The sequence below is a fragment of the Asterias amurensis genome, chromosome 10 (assembly GCF_032118995.1).
Source record: "Asterias amurensis chromosome 10, ASM3211899v1".
In the NCBI taxonomy this organism is placed as follows: Eukaryota; Metazoa; Echinodermata; class Asteroidea; order Forcipulatida; family Asteriidae; genus Asterias; species Asterias amurensis.
The window spans coordinates 21,856,213-21,872,929 of NC_092657.1; the positions used below are offsets into that span (position 1 = coordinate 21,856,213).

The 16,717-nt window shown below is 36.1% G+C and overlaps 1 protein-coding gene across 1 annotated transcript in view; it reads left to right on the plus strand.

The window, feature by feature from the left end:
• Positions 1-15,718, plus strand: part of LOC139943235 (uncharacterized) — a 67,472-nt gene extending 51,754 nt beyond the window's left edge. The window contains exons 2-13 of the mRNA XM_071940062.1: positions 2,468-2,608; positions 2,990-3,120; positions 3,637-3,898; positions 4,853-5,169; positions 5,498-5,636; positions 8,143-8,465; positions 8,900-9,041; positions 9,573-9,907; positions 10,269-10,407; positions 11,038-11,249; positions 11,826-11,961; positions 12,606-15,718. Of these exons, the coding sequence (XP_071796163.1) occupies positions 2,468-2,608; positions 2,990-3,120; positions 3,637-3,898; positions 4,853-5,169; positions 5,498-5,636; positions 8,143-8,465; positions 8,900-9,041; positions 9,573-9,907; positions 10,269-10,407; positions 11,038-11,249; positions 11,826-11,961; positions 12,606-12,889 (2,561 nt within the window). The 3' untranslated portion in view covers positions 12,890-15,718. The remainder of the gene's footprint in view (positions 1-2,467; positions 2,609-2,989; positions 3,121-3,636; positions 3,899-4,852; positions 5,170-5,497; positions 5,637-8,142; positions 8,466-8,899; positions 9,042-9,572; positions 9,908-10,268; positions 10,408-11,037; positions 11,250-11,825; positions 11,962-12,605) is intronic.
• The last annotated feature ends 999 nt before the right edge of the window (positions 15,719-16,717 follow it).

Here is a 16,717-nt window from a genome sequence, read left to right on the forward strand (position 1 = left end):
AGAGTTTTATATGTTTATAACTTTACTTCAGAAATCGCTTTTTGTTATGAAAGTCGTGTTCCATTAATATGCCCTTGTAGAACCAATATCTGTAAAAATCACACAGTACAATAACAGCAGCGTAAAGAATTATATAACAAATGATACAGGAGTTTGAAGATTGGTTTACCCAACAGCTTCTCATGTTTCAACATAGACATCAACGACTACAAGTAAAGTCTTTTGCAAACAAAGTTTATGACTCTTCCTTTTCTTTGGTTTTAAGAACGGGATTTGAACCACTGACTTTCGGTTTGTCAGCCCCAAATAAGTGACAGGTTCAAACTTCAAACTAGTTATCGTGTCACATATTTAACCAAGTGTTTCTTGGGTTGCATCATATAAATTATACATCAACCGCTACCGGTAGATCATTATCGCTCTTTAAAAGTTGCCCAACTGATAGAACACCTGTATGTAAGCCAGTTAGTTCCAGTTAGAAATCCCAATGAACTTTAGTCTGCATGCAAATTAATTTGTTTTATCTTCCAGTACACGCTGATCCACCAATCAGATGCTCGAACTACTAGGGGGATAAATACATAATCTACGGCCTCTGTTTTATATCATACTTCCTCTGTTTTTATTACACAGTGCGTATTTCGGCTTCGTTGGATATGGGACGCAAAGCGCTATATTTTTCCGTATTCTACTCGCGCTTGTGTGATAACATATATTATCTTCCACTACGCGCTAATCCACCAATCAGATGCTCGAACTACTAGAGAGTATTAACTTTACTTCAGAAGTCGATTTTTGTTATGAAAGTCGTGTTCCATTAATATGCCCTTGTAGAACCAATATCTGTAAAAATCACACAGTACAATAACAGCAGCGTAATATAACAAATGATATAGGAGTTTGAAGAGTGGTTTACCCAACAGCTTCTCATGTTTCAACATAGACATCAACGACCACAAGTAAAGTCTTTTGCAAACATAGTTTATGACTCTTCCTTTTCTTTGGTTTTAAAAACGGGATTTGAACCACTGACTTTCGGTTTGTCAGACACAAATAAGTGACAGGTTCAAATTCCAAACTAGTTATCTTGTCACATATTTAACCAAGTGTTTCTTGGGTTGCATCAAATAAATTATACATCAACCGCTACCGGTAGATCAATATCGCTCTTTAAGATTCTTGACTTTTCTGTTTGTTAATATCGCTTCGATGCACACACTCGTCGCATGAGAACTCTTTCACTTTTCTATCAATATTTCTCTCCCTTGATCAATATCCTAACCGTCATGGATTTATTTACTGAAGTTCGCTCCAGTAAAGTTAAATGACACGTCAGCAACGGTTATTGATGTCAATTTGCTCTCTCCGACGCCCTATTGTCTGGAACTAGACAAATCAAGTAAAAAATTTAGACATGCCTGCCTTCTTATAAGTAGTTTTGAATTATCCAATAGTTTCAAACAAACTTTAATTGTACCACAGAAATTACCACCAAACATTTTGCCTGTTGTTAACATGGTTACTTACCAACTTTGAATTTGCACTCCGAACTGTCTTACCAACTGAGTTATCAAGTTGTATTGTAAAACTAACCTATGTCTGAGTGTTTCAATATTTCTAGCCACAATTTATTTTCATTACATTGTAGTTATACTTTCAATACATGTAATGATTATTTTCATTACTTGTATTTAAATTTTCAAAACATTGAATTATATTTTCATTACATGTATTTATATTTTCAATACATGTAATCATATTTACATTACATGTATTTATATTTTCAATACATGTTTTTACATTTATTTATGTATTTATTTTCACACGGAGCTCTGCCATATTGCGCGGTCGGCCAACCCGGTGGGGCAACAACTACATGTACATGCATTGGAAATATAAATACATGTAATGAAAATGTAATTACATGTATTGAAAATAAAAATACATGTCATGAAAATATAATTACATGTTTTGAACAAATAAATGTTGTCATGCAGAAATTTGTCTGCGGAGTGTAGGTTTCTCGTATATGTAGCTCCATAAAATCACGTATACATGTACACAAGATAATGACCATCCATCGCCTTAAACACAAGCAAGCCAATGTTCTGCAACGTGTGCATTGATATGCTTGCGGACCATACCAATGTTGACAGAAATGTTGCTAGTAAGTCTCGTTTAAATTTGGTTTATTTGTGAGGAGCAACAAGGGCTTGTAAGTGGAGGTAAGTCCCGCATTCAAGCATGTCATGACCGCTTACAGTCGTGTCTTACAGTTAACACGGTTCATGGAAAACCCTAATATTAAATACTTAATGTTGGGAACATAAACAGACAAAGGCAACCCCGAGTGATGAGTGGTGATCGTATACTGTGTAGAAAGTCCAATCATCCATTTAAGTGAATGTAAAGAATTTCAACTAGAACATAATCATACATTCAAAATACAATGTTAATTTGTCTTTAGTAATCCTTGAATTGAGTGAGAGTAAGATGATAGTTCATCATTTTGGACCACCACCTGATGGTTATACTCCTGGTCAACACTGGGTCACACAAGTCATGAAACAGGTACCAAAACGGAATCGATGCCAGTCCACTAAAAAAGGTAAGCAAAAACGTTGTTTTAAGTTTATTGTTTAACTGTTGAACTCTAAAGGGTTATTATTTAAATACAGTACAAAAGGCTCTATAAGTCTCAAGTAATAGCGTAAGATACAACCTCACATCATATGCGCTTCAGCGATGTGTATAGTCCACCGTGTACTAAAAAAGACAAACAATCACTCCAGAGGCAAACAACATGAGTGGGATTCAAACCCTTGACCCTTGACTATTCTAGAAAATATTGTTTTCAGAACCAGACCGCCGAACTACTCCAGTGACGAGTCAGTTCGGATCATTCTAGCACAGACTACCGACATACATGTTACTCCTACTCATAACAAACGCCAATTTCAATATAATTTTCTCTTGTCAAATCCAACAGATACATTTAGCGACTGTCAAGCTTTGCTGGATGCTGGGTTCAAAGAAGATGGTATCTACACTATCCATCCCTACCAGAATGATGAAGGAGTTAAAGTGTTTTGTGATATGACGAAGCATACCGGCTGGATTGTAAGTACAACTTGTGTTTATCCAATGTTAGAACCCTATTTTGCTTAGCAGACAACATGTATTCCCAAATATAAACTCAAATATATTACACAACAAGCAATTAATTAACATATGGTCCTCGAACAAACATAATGCCAACAACTCTGTCTTTGTATAATAGAACACTGACTTATATGTTTCGCGTTGCATATCGACTTGCACTTATTGACTACACACATTCTTTAAAAATTATACCGGGTGCAATACATTTTGTATCGTTTTCCAAGTTGTGAAAGTTCAGTGCTTTCATTTATCCCTAAAACACAGCAGTACTTCAACGATATAAGAGAAAAAAATGTAACTGGAATTTGTTTTTAACAAAGTAAAAAAAAACGTCTTGTAAAACTGATGTTTTTTTTTTATTAAGTGTTAATGTTGAAGGTCAGTCTGAAGTGTATGTGGACACTTTTTTCCTTAAGGTCGCAATGTCGGTTTGTATACACATAAACACGAGCTACTTTTATTATTATCTTCTAGGTTGTCCAGCGGCGCTATAATGGATCAGTCAATTTCAACCGCAATTGGACAGAATACAAGAAAGGCTTTGGGTCAACGGATGGTGAGTTCTGGCTTGGCAATGAGATTCTACACAACCTGACTGATGCTGAAGGGAACTGGACAATCCGTCTGGACCTAACCAATGAAGATAACGTCACGGGTCATTTGCTGAAGACACAGTTTCACGTCGGACCTGTCGATTACACCATGTTTCTGGAGCACTCCGAGGTACAACCAACTGGTATGTTAACATATCGCTGGTATATTATATATTGAGTAGGCTAGATGGCCTTAGCTTTTTTTTTTTCAAAACCGGACCTTCTTCAGAGACATGTTTTGTTATAATCATAAACAAATACATTTTCCATCGCGGCCAATTGCCGAATATGGGAAAACCATAACAGTTTACAGGGGGAATGTACAAGATTTAGTTACAATAAAAAAAAAACAACGATGTTAAAACAAAACTTGAGGACACTAATTAATGGATGTAGGTCCTTCTGAACAGCGAACATTATTTTGTACTTATAAAAGCAAATCAAATCATTTCTTTTCAATATAATTCAATACATGGCATTGTTAAAACCATTACCAAGGCTCCCCTGATTATATTAAGATTCAAATTATAATAAAGGATACATTAATGTTTTACAGGAACAAATTGTTTAATATTAATTGTTTGTGAATCACGGGCGATGTTTTTACGGTAATCTGTTATTTTAAATGACACGTTTCAAAATCGTCAGTTAACATTAAATACAACAAAATTTTAAACCAGACTCCTGGCAAAAGTTGAAATGAAATTTACTATCTTTTTTATAAGCAGTTTGTTATTATTATTATTATAATTTATTTGGCATAAAACACATACAAAATACAAACAATAACAAAACAAAAGCCATGGAAACCTGCCAGGAATTAAAAAGCTTTACAAAACAAAACCGTAGGCCGAATTAGGGCTTTCAATGCCAATGCCCTTGGGCAAAATATTAACAATCTATAATTATTTACAATAAAAATCATAAACATTCAACAATAGAGATGCTAAAAAGTAAAAATGCAGAATGGGTTAAGAACGTTAAAAATGCAAAATAACCCGCAACAGGCAAATATTAATCCTACCCATCAAAAAGTAAATATAAATGTATATTTAAAACAAATGATTGAAGGCTTAATGCGATGTGTTTGGTTCCAGTTGATATACAGTGTGGACATAAACTTGGAATGGAAGACGGGAGTATTTCTGATGATAGGATCACAGCATCTAGTCAGTGGGGTTCATATCATCAGCCGAGTAATGCACGACTGAACCTGGACCGTTATTGGAGGCCAGCTGACGGACTGTTCGTTGATTCAATGCTCCAAATAGATGTGGGTATAAATCCCGTGCATATTGAGGGTGTCATCACACAGGGCAGACCAGGCGGTGATGACTGGGTGACAGAGTACCAGGTACAATACAGCATTGATGGCACTGCATGGCTGTATGTGAATGGGGCCTCTACTCCACAGGTAAGAGTACTCAGCAAAGACACTCTCCATCCCAACATGTATTCCTTATAAACTAAACACACTTCAATAAAGCAGTACAACCATTATTCAGGATTTATATATCAATTGTTATTACTTCATATATTTATCATCCTGACCACCTCTGATTCCTTTGATTCATTTCACAGACACTCTCTGGTAACTCCAATAACTACGCTCCAGTTACCAATATTCATTAACAACATAAACACTCCAATAATGCAGTACAGCCACTATTTATAACCAAAGTGTTAATAATCATTTGTATTTATTTGTGTCTCCACCTCTGGTTTGTATTTATTTTTTACAGACATTCATTGGCAACACTGATAGAAACACCCCAGTTACCAATATATTCCAGCAGCCTATTCAAGCACGGTACATCCGCATCAGACCTACAGCCTGGAATAGCAGGCCATTCCTACGTATTGAACTCCTTGGATGCAGAGGTATTGTTTCAGTCAATCACCACGTTTTCAAATGTCAGGCTTATTGCCTAAATCTTAACCTGAATTAATATGCTAGCCTCTTCTTCTAATCTTAAAGTTAAAAGTAAACAAAATATTGCCAACCAGTGGATGTTATCAAAATGGACACCAATAGGAGTGACGAAACTGTCTGGGGTATTTATGAATATCCAATTCTATAAATAAGTTCATCTGGATTGTTGATAATCATGATTATAAAGATTTGCAAGTAACATCTACATAAACTTGGATTTGCAAAAACGAAACTTTTAATTCAAGATAAATGTCCATAAATAGATTACTGTATATTTCTTATCGAAAGGTTATTGTGAACCGTTTGACCACAAAGCAGTCATGTGAATCATTTAATCACCAAACGCACAATTTTGATATTTAATAGGGAAATCTGTCGAAAAGGTTTGAGCGAGAGCACTACCAACTCTATATGAATTAAACTAGTGTTGCTAAAGATCTCATTTTATTTTATGTAAAGTAAAATAGAGAAATGGAACTCTCAAAATCAAAATTATAGATCACTCGGTTTCGGATGCTCATATCAAATACATTATGAAGGGGCCTCATTAAAGACTCATTCTCAACGTGCCTTCCAATTTACTGCACCCGAACTACGGAATAATGTACCACACCAAATCATAAACTGCCCCACCCTGGAACGATTTAAGTTGCAACTTAAAACACCTGTTCACCCACCCAAGCGCTACAGACTTTATTGTATTATGCGCTTTAGAATAACCGTTTACTATTATTATTATTATTAGGCCTATTAACCCATAAATCATGAACTTTTGAACAAGTAACGACCTAACTTAAAAATGATATTCAAAGTTTGTAGCGAAAACTGTGTCCTTCAGCGAGACACTAAACCATTGCTTCGTCCTTCGGATGGGACGTAAAGGCGTTTGTCCCATATGTTGTGTAACGCATGTAAATTTAAAAGAACCCAGTGCACTTATCGAAAAGAGAAGGGGTTCGCCCCGGTGTTCCTGGCTGTGGCTGCTGTAAGCGCCTTAGTACCTTGTAAACCCTCGGTGCTAACTAGGTGGGTCTCAGAATTCATTACTGCAATAATCTATATCTCTGACGACCTGCGAAATTGACAATCATTGACTGGTTTGATACTCGGCAGGGGTTTCATCAAGGCTGTATTACATATTTGTATCCGTTTAAGATCTACGCCCAATGCTTGATGCTCAATGCCTCAGCAAACTTTGAAGTTGATGTAAAATATTAGTGACCAAGTTGTAGGCAATAGTCGTTATGCAGATGATAGAAAGCCCTTGTCAATTTCTAAAGCTGAATTACACGATTTGATGGGACGTGAATTATGATTCAACGTAGACAAAGCAATGAGCTTGTCTGTCTGAAGGAATACTTTTATGAGCAGCTATATCAGCATTAAAGGTGGTAGTGAGGAGGTGGTACAGAAAGGGTTAGCACTTGGCAAGACAAACAACCATAGATCAATCGAAAGAAGCACCTTATTGTACGGTTAAGAGCAAGGTTAACGCATGGTAAGAAACCCCCAAAATACCAAGAAACGGATGCTAAATATTTAACGGCAAGTCTTGAGTGTCAGTATGTTGGAGAAAGTCCATACTCGAACATCTTTGGTTACTACACATATTAAATACTAAATACTAAATACTGAATTGGTTGTGTTTGGTTCTAGTTGGATATTGTGGACACTAGATGGGAATGATAGACGGAATTACTCCCGTTGAAATTAATGAACTTCTTGGCTGCAGAGGTTTCAATCATTCACAACGTTTTCAATTGGCATGCTTAAAGCCGGTTTATACTCGCTGCGACAGCGTGCACGCACCCGACAGTTCGAACTTGGATTTAACGTTCATGCTTCGTCATCAAAAACAAGAATACGCATTCAATTTTATTGCACAAGAACTCACTTAATTGAGACACACCAAACTCATTGCATGACTTTGCATTATATAAATACTGGACATAACAAACTCGGTGCATCCGCAACAGACCAACAGCCTTGAATTCAAAACCATACTTACGTATTGAGCTCGTTGGCTTCAGAGGTAAGTGATGTAATTTATTGATGTATGCTGTTGACCACTTACCACGTTCTCCAAGTGCACAATGTCATCCAATTGAGACATTTCAAACTGTATTCAATTGTTAGTCGAGCACAGTTCAATTTTGTAAATGACAAAACATACAAATGAAGAAACAAAGTGTCGAAAAGTCATATTGTATCTGCACTATACCTCACTCCCCTTCAAAGTGTAAACAATTAGACTACACCTAAGCTGACATACTAGTTTGAGAATGTACTGTAGGCAAAATAAACGCGTTTCTAACGTTAATCAATGTCTCAATAAAAATTAATTAAAATCAAACTATTCTGAAGTTAACACGACCAGCTCCAAAATTCGCAATAAAGGTTTCACTATTAAGGTTGGCTTGATGGAAACACTTTAAATGTATTTTATTTTCTCAGCTCATGAAGTTTGTCGGCAGAAGCTTGGAATGGGAGATAAAACCATCCCTGATGGAAGCATAACGACATCGTCTACTGATGACCAGGAATGCAGCAGGAACACTTACGGACGGCTAGATGTGAAAGGTGGCTGGTGTCCCACATTGAATGACAGTGACAGTGCATGGTTCCAAGTGGATCTAAAGCACCCGGTATTGATTCAAGGTGTTGTTACACAGGCTAACTGGGACAGAAAATGGTGGGTCACAGAGTTTATCGTATCTTACGGTGACAATGAGCAAGACATGCGCTTCATAGGAGGGACTGATAAGGACAGTGCACAGGTGTGACGTCATACATAAAAATATTTCTTAAAAAAAACTCCAAAAATTCACTTGTATCATAATAATGTAATCTGTTGTATTTATACTTCAATTGGTCTGGCTCTTTACAACACGCTTTGATCTTGATGTAAAGGCGTTTTGTAAATATTTAGTTGTATGTATGTATGGATACATACAAACGGAAAACTGTTAATTACATAATATTATCAACACCATAAAAAGTAATTGCCTATGCAGTTAATATTGTTTATTAACATATTTTTCTCAAAGGGTATACAGGTGGCAGCATCTTTGAGAACAAAGAAACTGCAACAGTAAGCAGTAACGGATTGCTTATTAATCCCAACCTTGATAATAGACGAAGAGCTTCAAACGAATTTAGGGTATTAATGATTTATTGTTGTCATTGAGCATCGTTTATGTTTCCTTCCCAGAGATTCCCTGGAAATTCAGGCTATAACACCAGAGTGACCAACATGTTCAATGAGGAAATCAGAGCACGCTACATCCGCATCACACCAACTGGGTATAAAGGAGAACGTCCAGGGCTGCGTATTGAACTCCTTGGATGTAATGGTAAAGTCAGAAAAACACCTATTGTATTTATTTATCAATTCTTTTGATTTGTACAGCAACAACAACAATAACCATACGTTATTGGTTTATTTGGCATTTGTTGAAATATTAAAATAATGTCGAAGTCTCATATTTTAAGCGGACACCTACTGCAGTCTTCCTGGTCTCATTTGGTTAAAATGAAAACTTTACTATAGACGATCGCTGTTAATACTGTTGCGTTTTATTAAAAGGTGTTTTACGTAGCATATGAGCCTAACTATGTTCATTTATAAATAATAGTTTTATTCCGATTAAGCAAAGAACAATCAAGTGCAAAGTGGCAAAAACACAATCTTGTGGCAATACTTTAATTACAACTATGTTAGTGGTAGTGTAATATTGACTTGCTTGTTTTGTTCTGAAACAGATTTGGGTTCGTTTTCAAGCCAGTTATTGTTGTGACCTTTATGAAATCGAAATATGCACTGAATGAACTTCAATACTCCAGTTCGTATGTTATTATATTGACTTTATTATTGCCCGATATAGAACGCTTCTTTTGTTTGGATCGTCTCGGAATGGGAGACGGCAGCATTCCAGACTTCAGAATCACAGCATCAAGTACACAGCAGAGGGAAGATGGTAACTGTCAACCAAGCAATGCACGACTCACTCAATCAGCAAACAACAATACTATTGGCTGGTGCGCTAATCCTATTGACATCAACCCGTGGCTACAGATTGATCTAGGATTTAAAGTGATAGTGGAGGGAATGATGATGCTGCAGGGATCTGATCAGGGAACCAGTGTAGATATAGGTTATGAGTACCAGCTAGAGTACAGTGATGACCAGAGCACGTGGCATACAAAGAATTCAACACAGGTAAGGAACTGTAATATTCACTCTGAAAAGGTTATTTCTGCGTCTTACAATCAAAACTGTATGTTCAAATACTGGTTTGATTATCAATAAAACAATGATTTTATCAATCAATTTAGTCCCACACTAAGAACTACGAAACTGTTTGATCTTGTTCAACTTGCTGATTGTCAAACCACAATGTCGCTGGCTTTTATCACTGCATTTCAGCCAAACATTTTGGGAAGGATTTTTCAATCAGACTTATATTCTCGAATTCAAATTTGGCAATCGAATATTAGTTTGAGTAAAGTTGACTGGTCTAATGTGGCCAAGTTAATAGACATGTTTAACTTACATGAATTGTTTTATTGTTTGTGAACAGATTATCCGAAGAAACACCGCAGCAGACTCGGTAGCTACCAGCATGTTTAATCCACCAATCATTGCTCGTTATATCCGCATCATACTAAACCAGACTGATGGCTCTCTATGGATACGTGTTGAACTATTGGGATGTAAAGGTTAGTTCTATTGAAATATATGTCTTATGTACATTGTCTTAAAACAAAGTTATAGTCGTCTAAATGACACAGTGAGCTGATCGCGAAATACTTTCATAATAACCAAATAACCAAATCAAACACAACAGAATAATAATTAAACATCAAAAAGGTACATTCAATTAACAAAGTTTGAATTGATAATTTTAAAGTGATCAAATTTGATCGAGATTTTCTTTCCTTTTTGAAGCAAATCACAACTCTAAAACCAAGATTGTTCTCAAGTATTACAGGTACAATTCATATGGTAACCTTTATTTAAAGTAATGGCAATAGCAACTTACTTCGTTGGTAAACATATCATTTTCCCCCATAAACTTTGTATCTGAGAATTTAATGTCTCCCCTTTTTGTTTTCAAAGTACAGAGAAGTTTTTTGCTTCTAGCGCTCTGGATGATCAGCGATTTCTTAAAAGCGTGGCGACCTTTTAAATTAGAAAAGTCATATATTAGGTTATGAAATAAGTAATTCTAAACTCAATTGATCAAAAACACAAAGTTGTTTATTTAACTCACGAAACAGAGCCTAGTTTGAGCCGTTTGTATTATATAGAGAAGCCGTCTTATAATCAATCAAATATTTTATTTACAGTACGCTGGGTGTGTGAACAACGCCTTCTTAATGAAGCCCATATCATTCCGGACGGATCTTCAATTCTTCAAATTGACCTACTGTTAGTAACTCTTGTTGAGGGAGTCATAGCTCAAGGGGAAAACGAACCGTCATTTCAAGTAGAATACAGCCTCGACAATGTTACCTGGGTCAACGTGAGCCATCAGGGAGCGCCTGCAGGAGAACCTCAGGTATATGGTTTCGTCATTGCACAACAAAATGGTTCTTCAAACTGGCTATTTTTATTCTGCTGGACTTGTTTCTCAACTAGTTTTAAACAGAGACAATCGGTAATCCCAGAAACTCGTACGTACAAAGAACATTGCAACATGAACATTTCATGTTGTATTACTTTGTATATAAAACCTATTGTTTGTAAGGCAAATTTGGTTCAATAAAACCAAAACTGGCCTTGATCATGGTGTTCTATCTCCTGTGCTACAGACTTTATGGTAACATGGAGAAAACCGCACCGGTAAAGAATACTTTTGTTTCTCAACTAGTTTTAAACAGAGACAATCGGTACTCCCAGTAACTCGTACGTACAAGAAACATTGCAACATTTTGAACATTTCATTGTTCATTCATTTCATTCAATGGTTTATTAAAATTCTATTCAATTCGCTGCCAGCAGCAGAATTACATGAACAGTTACAAAGTAAAAAAATGGTGTATTACTTTGCATTTAAAACCTATTGTGTTCAAGGCAAATGTTTCAATAAACCAAAATTGGCCTTAATCATGATGTTCTATTTCCTGTGCTACAGACATTCCATGGTAACACGAATCAAACCGCACCGGTAAAGAACCCTTTTGAAGAGCCGATCCGAGCCCGCTTCATCCGTGTGACTCAAACAGACGTCGGATATCCAGCTGTAAGCATTGAACTCATTGGATGCAGAAGTAAGTTTCTCGGTTTTAGTAACATTACAGAATTTCAAGTCCAACCGCCGACTGTGTTTTACTATTTGGTTCGCCTTTAATCGTAATGTATAAATAAAAACAAACGATCAAAAATTTTTGTGTAAAACAAAACTTTAAAGTGTTTACAAGTTTGACACAATGTGTGGAGCCAAAGACGCGTACTAATTCACACTTTTAAATTTACTTACTTAGATTCTAGAACACGCGTGGAGTTATTTAATTTTATCCCCCCCCCAAAAAAAAAAAAAAAATAAAAATAAAAAAATAAAAAATAAAAAATATAGCAGCCACTTAAACGTATACCAGCCACTTAAACGTATTTAAATAAAAGAACATCAAATATTAGTAGGGGAATAAATGGGTGGTGACGAGTTCTTAAACGGCCATTTCAAATCGGTAGGGTCATGACCGTGCGGTGCATTTTTATTGAGACAGTTGCTTTTGGATAGCATTTGCTAACCCGCACAAATGCTATCCGAAAACAATCGGTTACAAACAGCTCTGGCTGTGCTTTTACCAACTGTTTAAACACCCCACGTGAAATGTTCTCCGCCAACAGGAAAAGCCAAACTGTCTGAGGTATTTTTGAATGTTGATTATTTGTACTTTCTTATGTTTTCCAGATGATATTCTTGAGACTGCCATTAGTCAAGCCTTCATCATTCACCATCACACAGATAATAACCAAGACGAAACAAACTGCCCAAGTCTGAATAGTGAAGGAGGATGGTGGTTTAATAGATGCTCTGGTATGCCTGGTGTAGACAATAACCTTAATGCTGAATATATCCAACCTGGAGATACTATGGGTCCATACAAACGAGTTATTAGAGCTACTGAATGGAATGGTTCTCGTATTGCAAAGACTGAAATCAAAATACGCCGCCAATCTCCACCTCGTGGCTAAAAAACTTGAGGATGGAATTTGCAATGTCCCTTGACAATCAAATGATAAGCCAACGCAGACTCGTATTATTGGTACAAATATCCATCAAATTGGTTATCTATTCAGCTCAGACTTAAACAGGTAAACAAAACCGTGGTATGTGGACTGTTCAATCACAAAATAGAAGCTAAGCCAACAACTAACAAACAAATGTTTAGCCTTTAAAGACACTGGACACTATTGGTAATTGTCAAAGACCATGCACTTATCTCGCTCGGTATATATCAACATATTCATAACATGACAAACCTGTGGAAATTTGAGCTCAATCGGTCGTCGAAGTTGCGAGATAACTATAAAAAAAAATTGCCACATGAAGTTGTGTGCTTTCAAATGCTTGATTTCGAGACCTCAAAATCAAATTATAAGGTCACGAAATCAAACTATGTGAAATAGACTTCTTTCTCGAAAACTACGTCACTTAAGAGGGAGCCGTTTCCCACAACCTCTCCCCATTACTCGTTACCAAGTAATTTATGCTAGTAAATATTTTGAGTAATTACCAATAGTGTCCAGCAGTCCGGTTAAAACTTTAAATATAACCAAAATGAATTCATGTAGACTCAGTTGGATGTAACAACATTATCAAAACAGACTGGTGTCAAACACATGCTACACTGTTAAAGTAAAAGGGCATACTTATAATTTTTTCAAAAACTTGTTTTAGGATTGTATTTTTAGAGCTCACACAGTTCTCTTCGAATGAGCTTGTATCGTTGGGTCAATTTGCTGGGTTTTCAATCGGGCTTGAGGTTTAAAAATACATTTTGCATAAGTCAGTACAAACGCAATGGCAACTGTTTCTCATTGAAGCATTCGTGTAGCAAGCTAGCCTACTGATTAAGCTGCCTTGATTCCTAACACAACATCGCTACAACGAGCAGCGGGTCAGAATGATCCATCTCCTTTCTAATTCCTTGAGGAGAAACAATGTGTACAAGTTGTGGGTGCACTTTTGTTAAAGGGAACAAAATCGCCTTTACTTAAATAGTAGCAAGATCACAGACCAATGAGAGCGGACCAGTTGCTGCTATGATTTGGTGCTTCTTATATTGGATGTAAAGCTTTACTGAGAACGTAGAGTGTAACAACCGCAGCCTTAATAATGGAATTTGACATGCACATTGAATGAAAACAAAGATGGGGTTAGGAATATACGGCGGATTTCGGTTCCCCCAAATTCTAGGTCTGAGGTTTCGAAATTAAATTCGGGGAAAATTACTTCTTTCTCGTAACCTACTTCATTTCAGAGGGAGCCGTTTCTCACAATGTTTTACACTATCACATCTCCCCATTACTCGTAATCAAGAAAGGTTTTATGCTAATAATTATTTTGAGTAATTACCAATAGTGTCTACTGCCTTAAATGGATTTGACATGCACATTGAATTAAAACAAAGATGGGGTTAGGAATACACGGCGGATTGAGATGAAGCTCCTAGAGGAATACATATGACTTTGGAATGAATACAATTTACAAAATTTACCCGGCTTGCCTTAATTTTGAAGTTATTAAAATTTGCACTTAATTATTAAGCATTGTTGTAACCGTGGTATGCACCTCATTGTATTTCGTAGATAGCTGCTGAAACCATTTTTAAAATTAAGAAGAAGTTATCGAACCTAAACAAAATTGTACTTTCGTAATGAAGGGAATCCTCAAACTAAATTCGTTAACAAGTTACTCAACAGTTTAGGGAAACGCATGGGGGATTGTCTAGACTTGAATCTATCATTAAGTATCAACTTAAAGCAAATAACATTGTATTTGATTTGAAGAAAAAAATAGAACTTCTGTTTTAAGAGTGGTTTCTTTTATAAATTGATCTTAACAACCGTTTACATGTATAATATAGTACTTTTGTGATGCCACCATTTGCAATGTATCAGTAATATTTAAAAAGCATTGCTTTTTAGAATTAATTGTAAACAAAACACTTTCCCGTTGAAGAAAAACTTCACCTGGTCCTGTTTTCAAAACCTTTAAACTTCTCCAATTTAAAACGTTGGGAACCGTGGTCGAAAACTAAAGAGTTGCCAATGTTACCAGCCGTCGCGACGGTAGATTTCACCAAACTTTTCCTACCTTCGGATTAATCTTAGGACTTAGGACGAGTTAAGTTCCGAATCCAGAGACGTTAGAACGCATTGAACCCATCCTAAGTTAGGACGGGTTACTCGTCCTAAACTCGAGATAGGATAAATGTTAGCGTTTCGTGAAATCGGCTGCAGGTTCCTTGGTCAGTTTACCTGCTTGTCGACCTTGGTTTGTTATTATTATTATTGGCTTATTAAAAGTCACAGCAAAACGTTGATTTGTATTTGAATTACAAACATTACAATAACTATGTTAAAAAATATAGACAATTGTTAAAGGCACAAATGCCACAAAAGACCTACGACAAAAACACGGAACACCAAGAAAACAATTATAATTAATATAGGTTACAAAAGAAATACAACAAGGTGTTACCGAGGTGTTATCAAGTCATTTGGGTTTAGAATCCAACACTGACATTTTACATTATATGTCTGGACACTGGAAACAAGCTAGCCTGGTGAGGGAAAGATTGTGTCTGGTCTTTTAAATAATAAAAAAAAAAACATTGTAACTCCAACAGCTTTAAGCTACGAGGGAACGCTATACGAGGGAATACTTTCACAAAAAAACTTTCAAATCGCTGATCTCGATTGAAGAACTTCTGTCACATTCGATGTGCACTTGTGCCTTATTTCTAACTTATTTAAAGGAACACGTTGCCTTGGATCGGACGAGTTGGTCTATGCGTTTGAAACCGTTTGTTATGAAATGCATATGGTTAGAAAGATGTTTTAAAAGTAGAATATAATGATCCACACAAGTATCACTAAAAATTGCACGGTTTTCATTTTACGTCGCGAACTAACACGGTCGGCCATTTATGGGAGTCAAAGTTTTGACTCCCATAAACGGCCGACCGTGTTTGTCGAGGAGGTAAAACAAAAACCACGCAATTTCGAGGAATATTTGTGTAGATCATTGTATTCTACTTTTACAACATCTTTTTAACCATATCGATTTTATAACAAACGGTTCCAAGACGCTTTTCAAAGACCAACTCGACCGATCCAAGGCAACGTGTTCCTTTAATTAAGATCTGCACGAGCCCTATATTGGATTATTCCTCTGTACACAGATACAATACAAAAGTGTAAGGCCGCCAGGGCTAGATCTGCACCTATTAATAATTGTTGTGTAAGATTTCATTGTATTGGTGTTAATTGTATCGATATATTATTGGTAAAACAAATTTATCTGAGAGACCATTTTTTTTTAATAAATAATACATTTTATTCAAATTTGAAAACATGCAAGCTGCGATTGATCAGTACAATAATTAGAATTTCAAGATTTTAAGTAAAGAATCTCTTAAAAATAAAAAAAAATAAAAATCAGAAAGAGAGAAAAAAAAACAAAAAACGAAATAGCCTCGACAAACGTTTTAAGTTTTACCACATTGTTGGTAACAAGCTATTTTTAAAGAATGGTTTCTGATTTAAAGTGTTGTAATTTGATTGTAACTGATCTAAAAAGCTCTTAAAGTTATACTAAATCATATGTTCAAATTAAGTGGTACTTGTCGTTAGTTATTTAATAAATTCAGTGGCTAGGACAATGGGGTGTGGGTCAAATCCCGGTTGTTGGGTTTGTATGGTTAGATGAGAGATAGGTCTGGTGATTGTTTGGACTTTGATAGTGACTTAAGTAAGAACATGGACTGTTTGCTCCCCGGGGAGCTGAATTGGGTA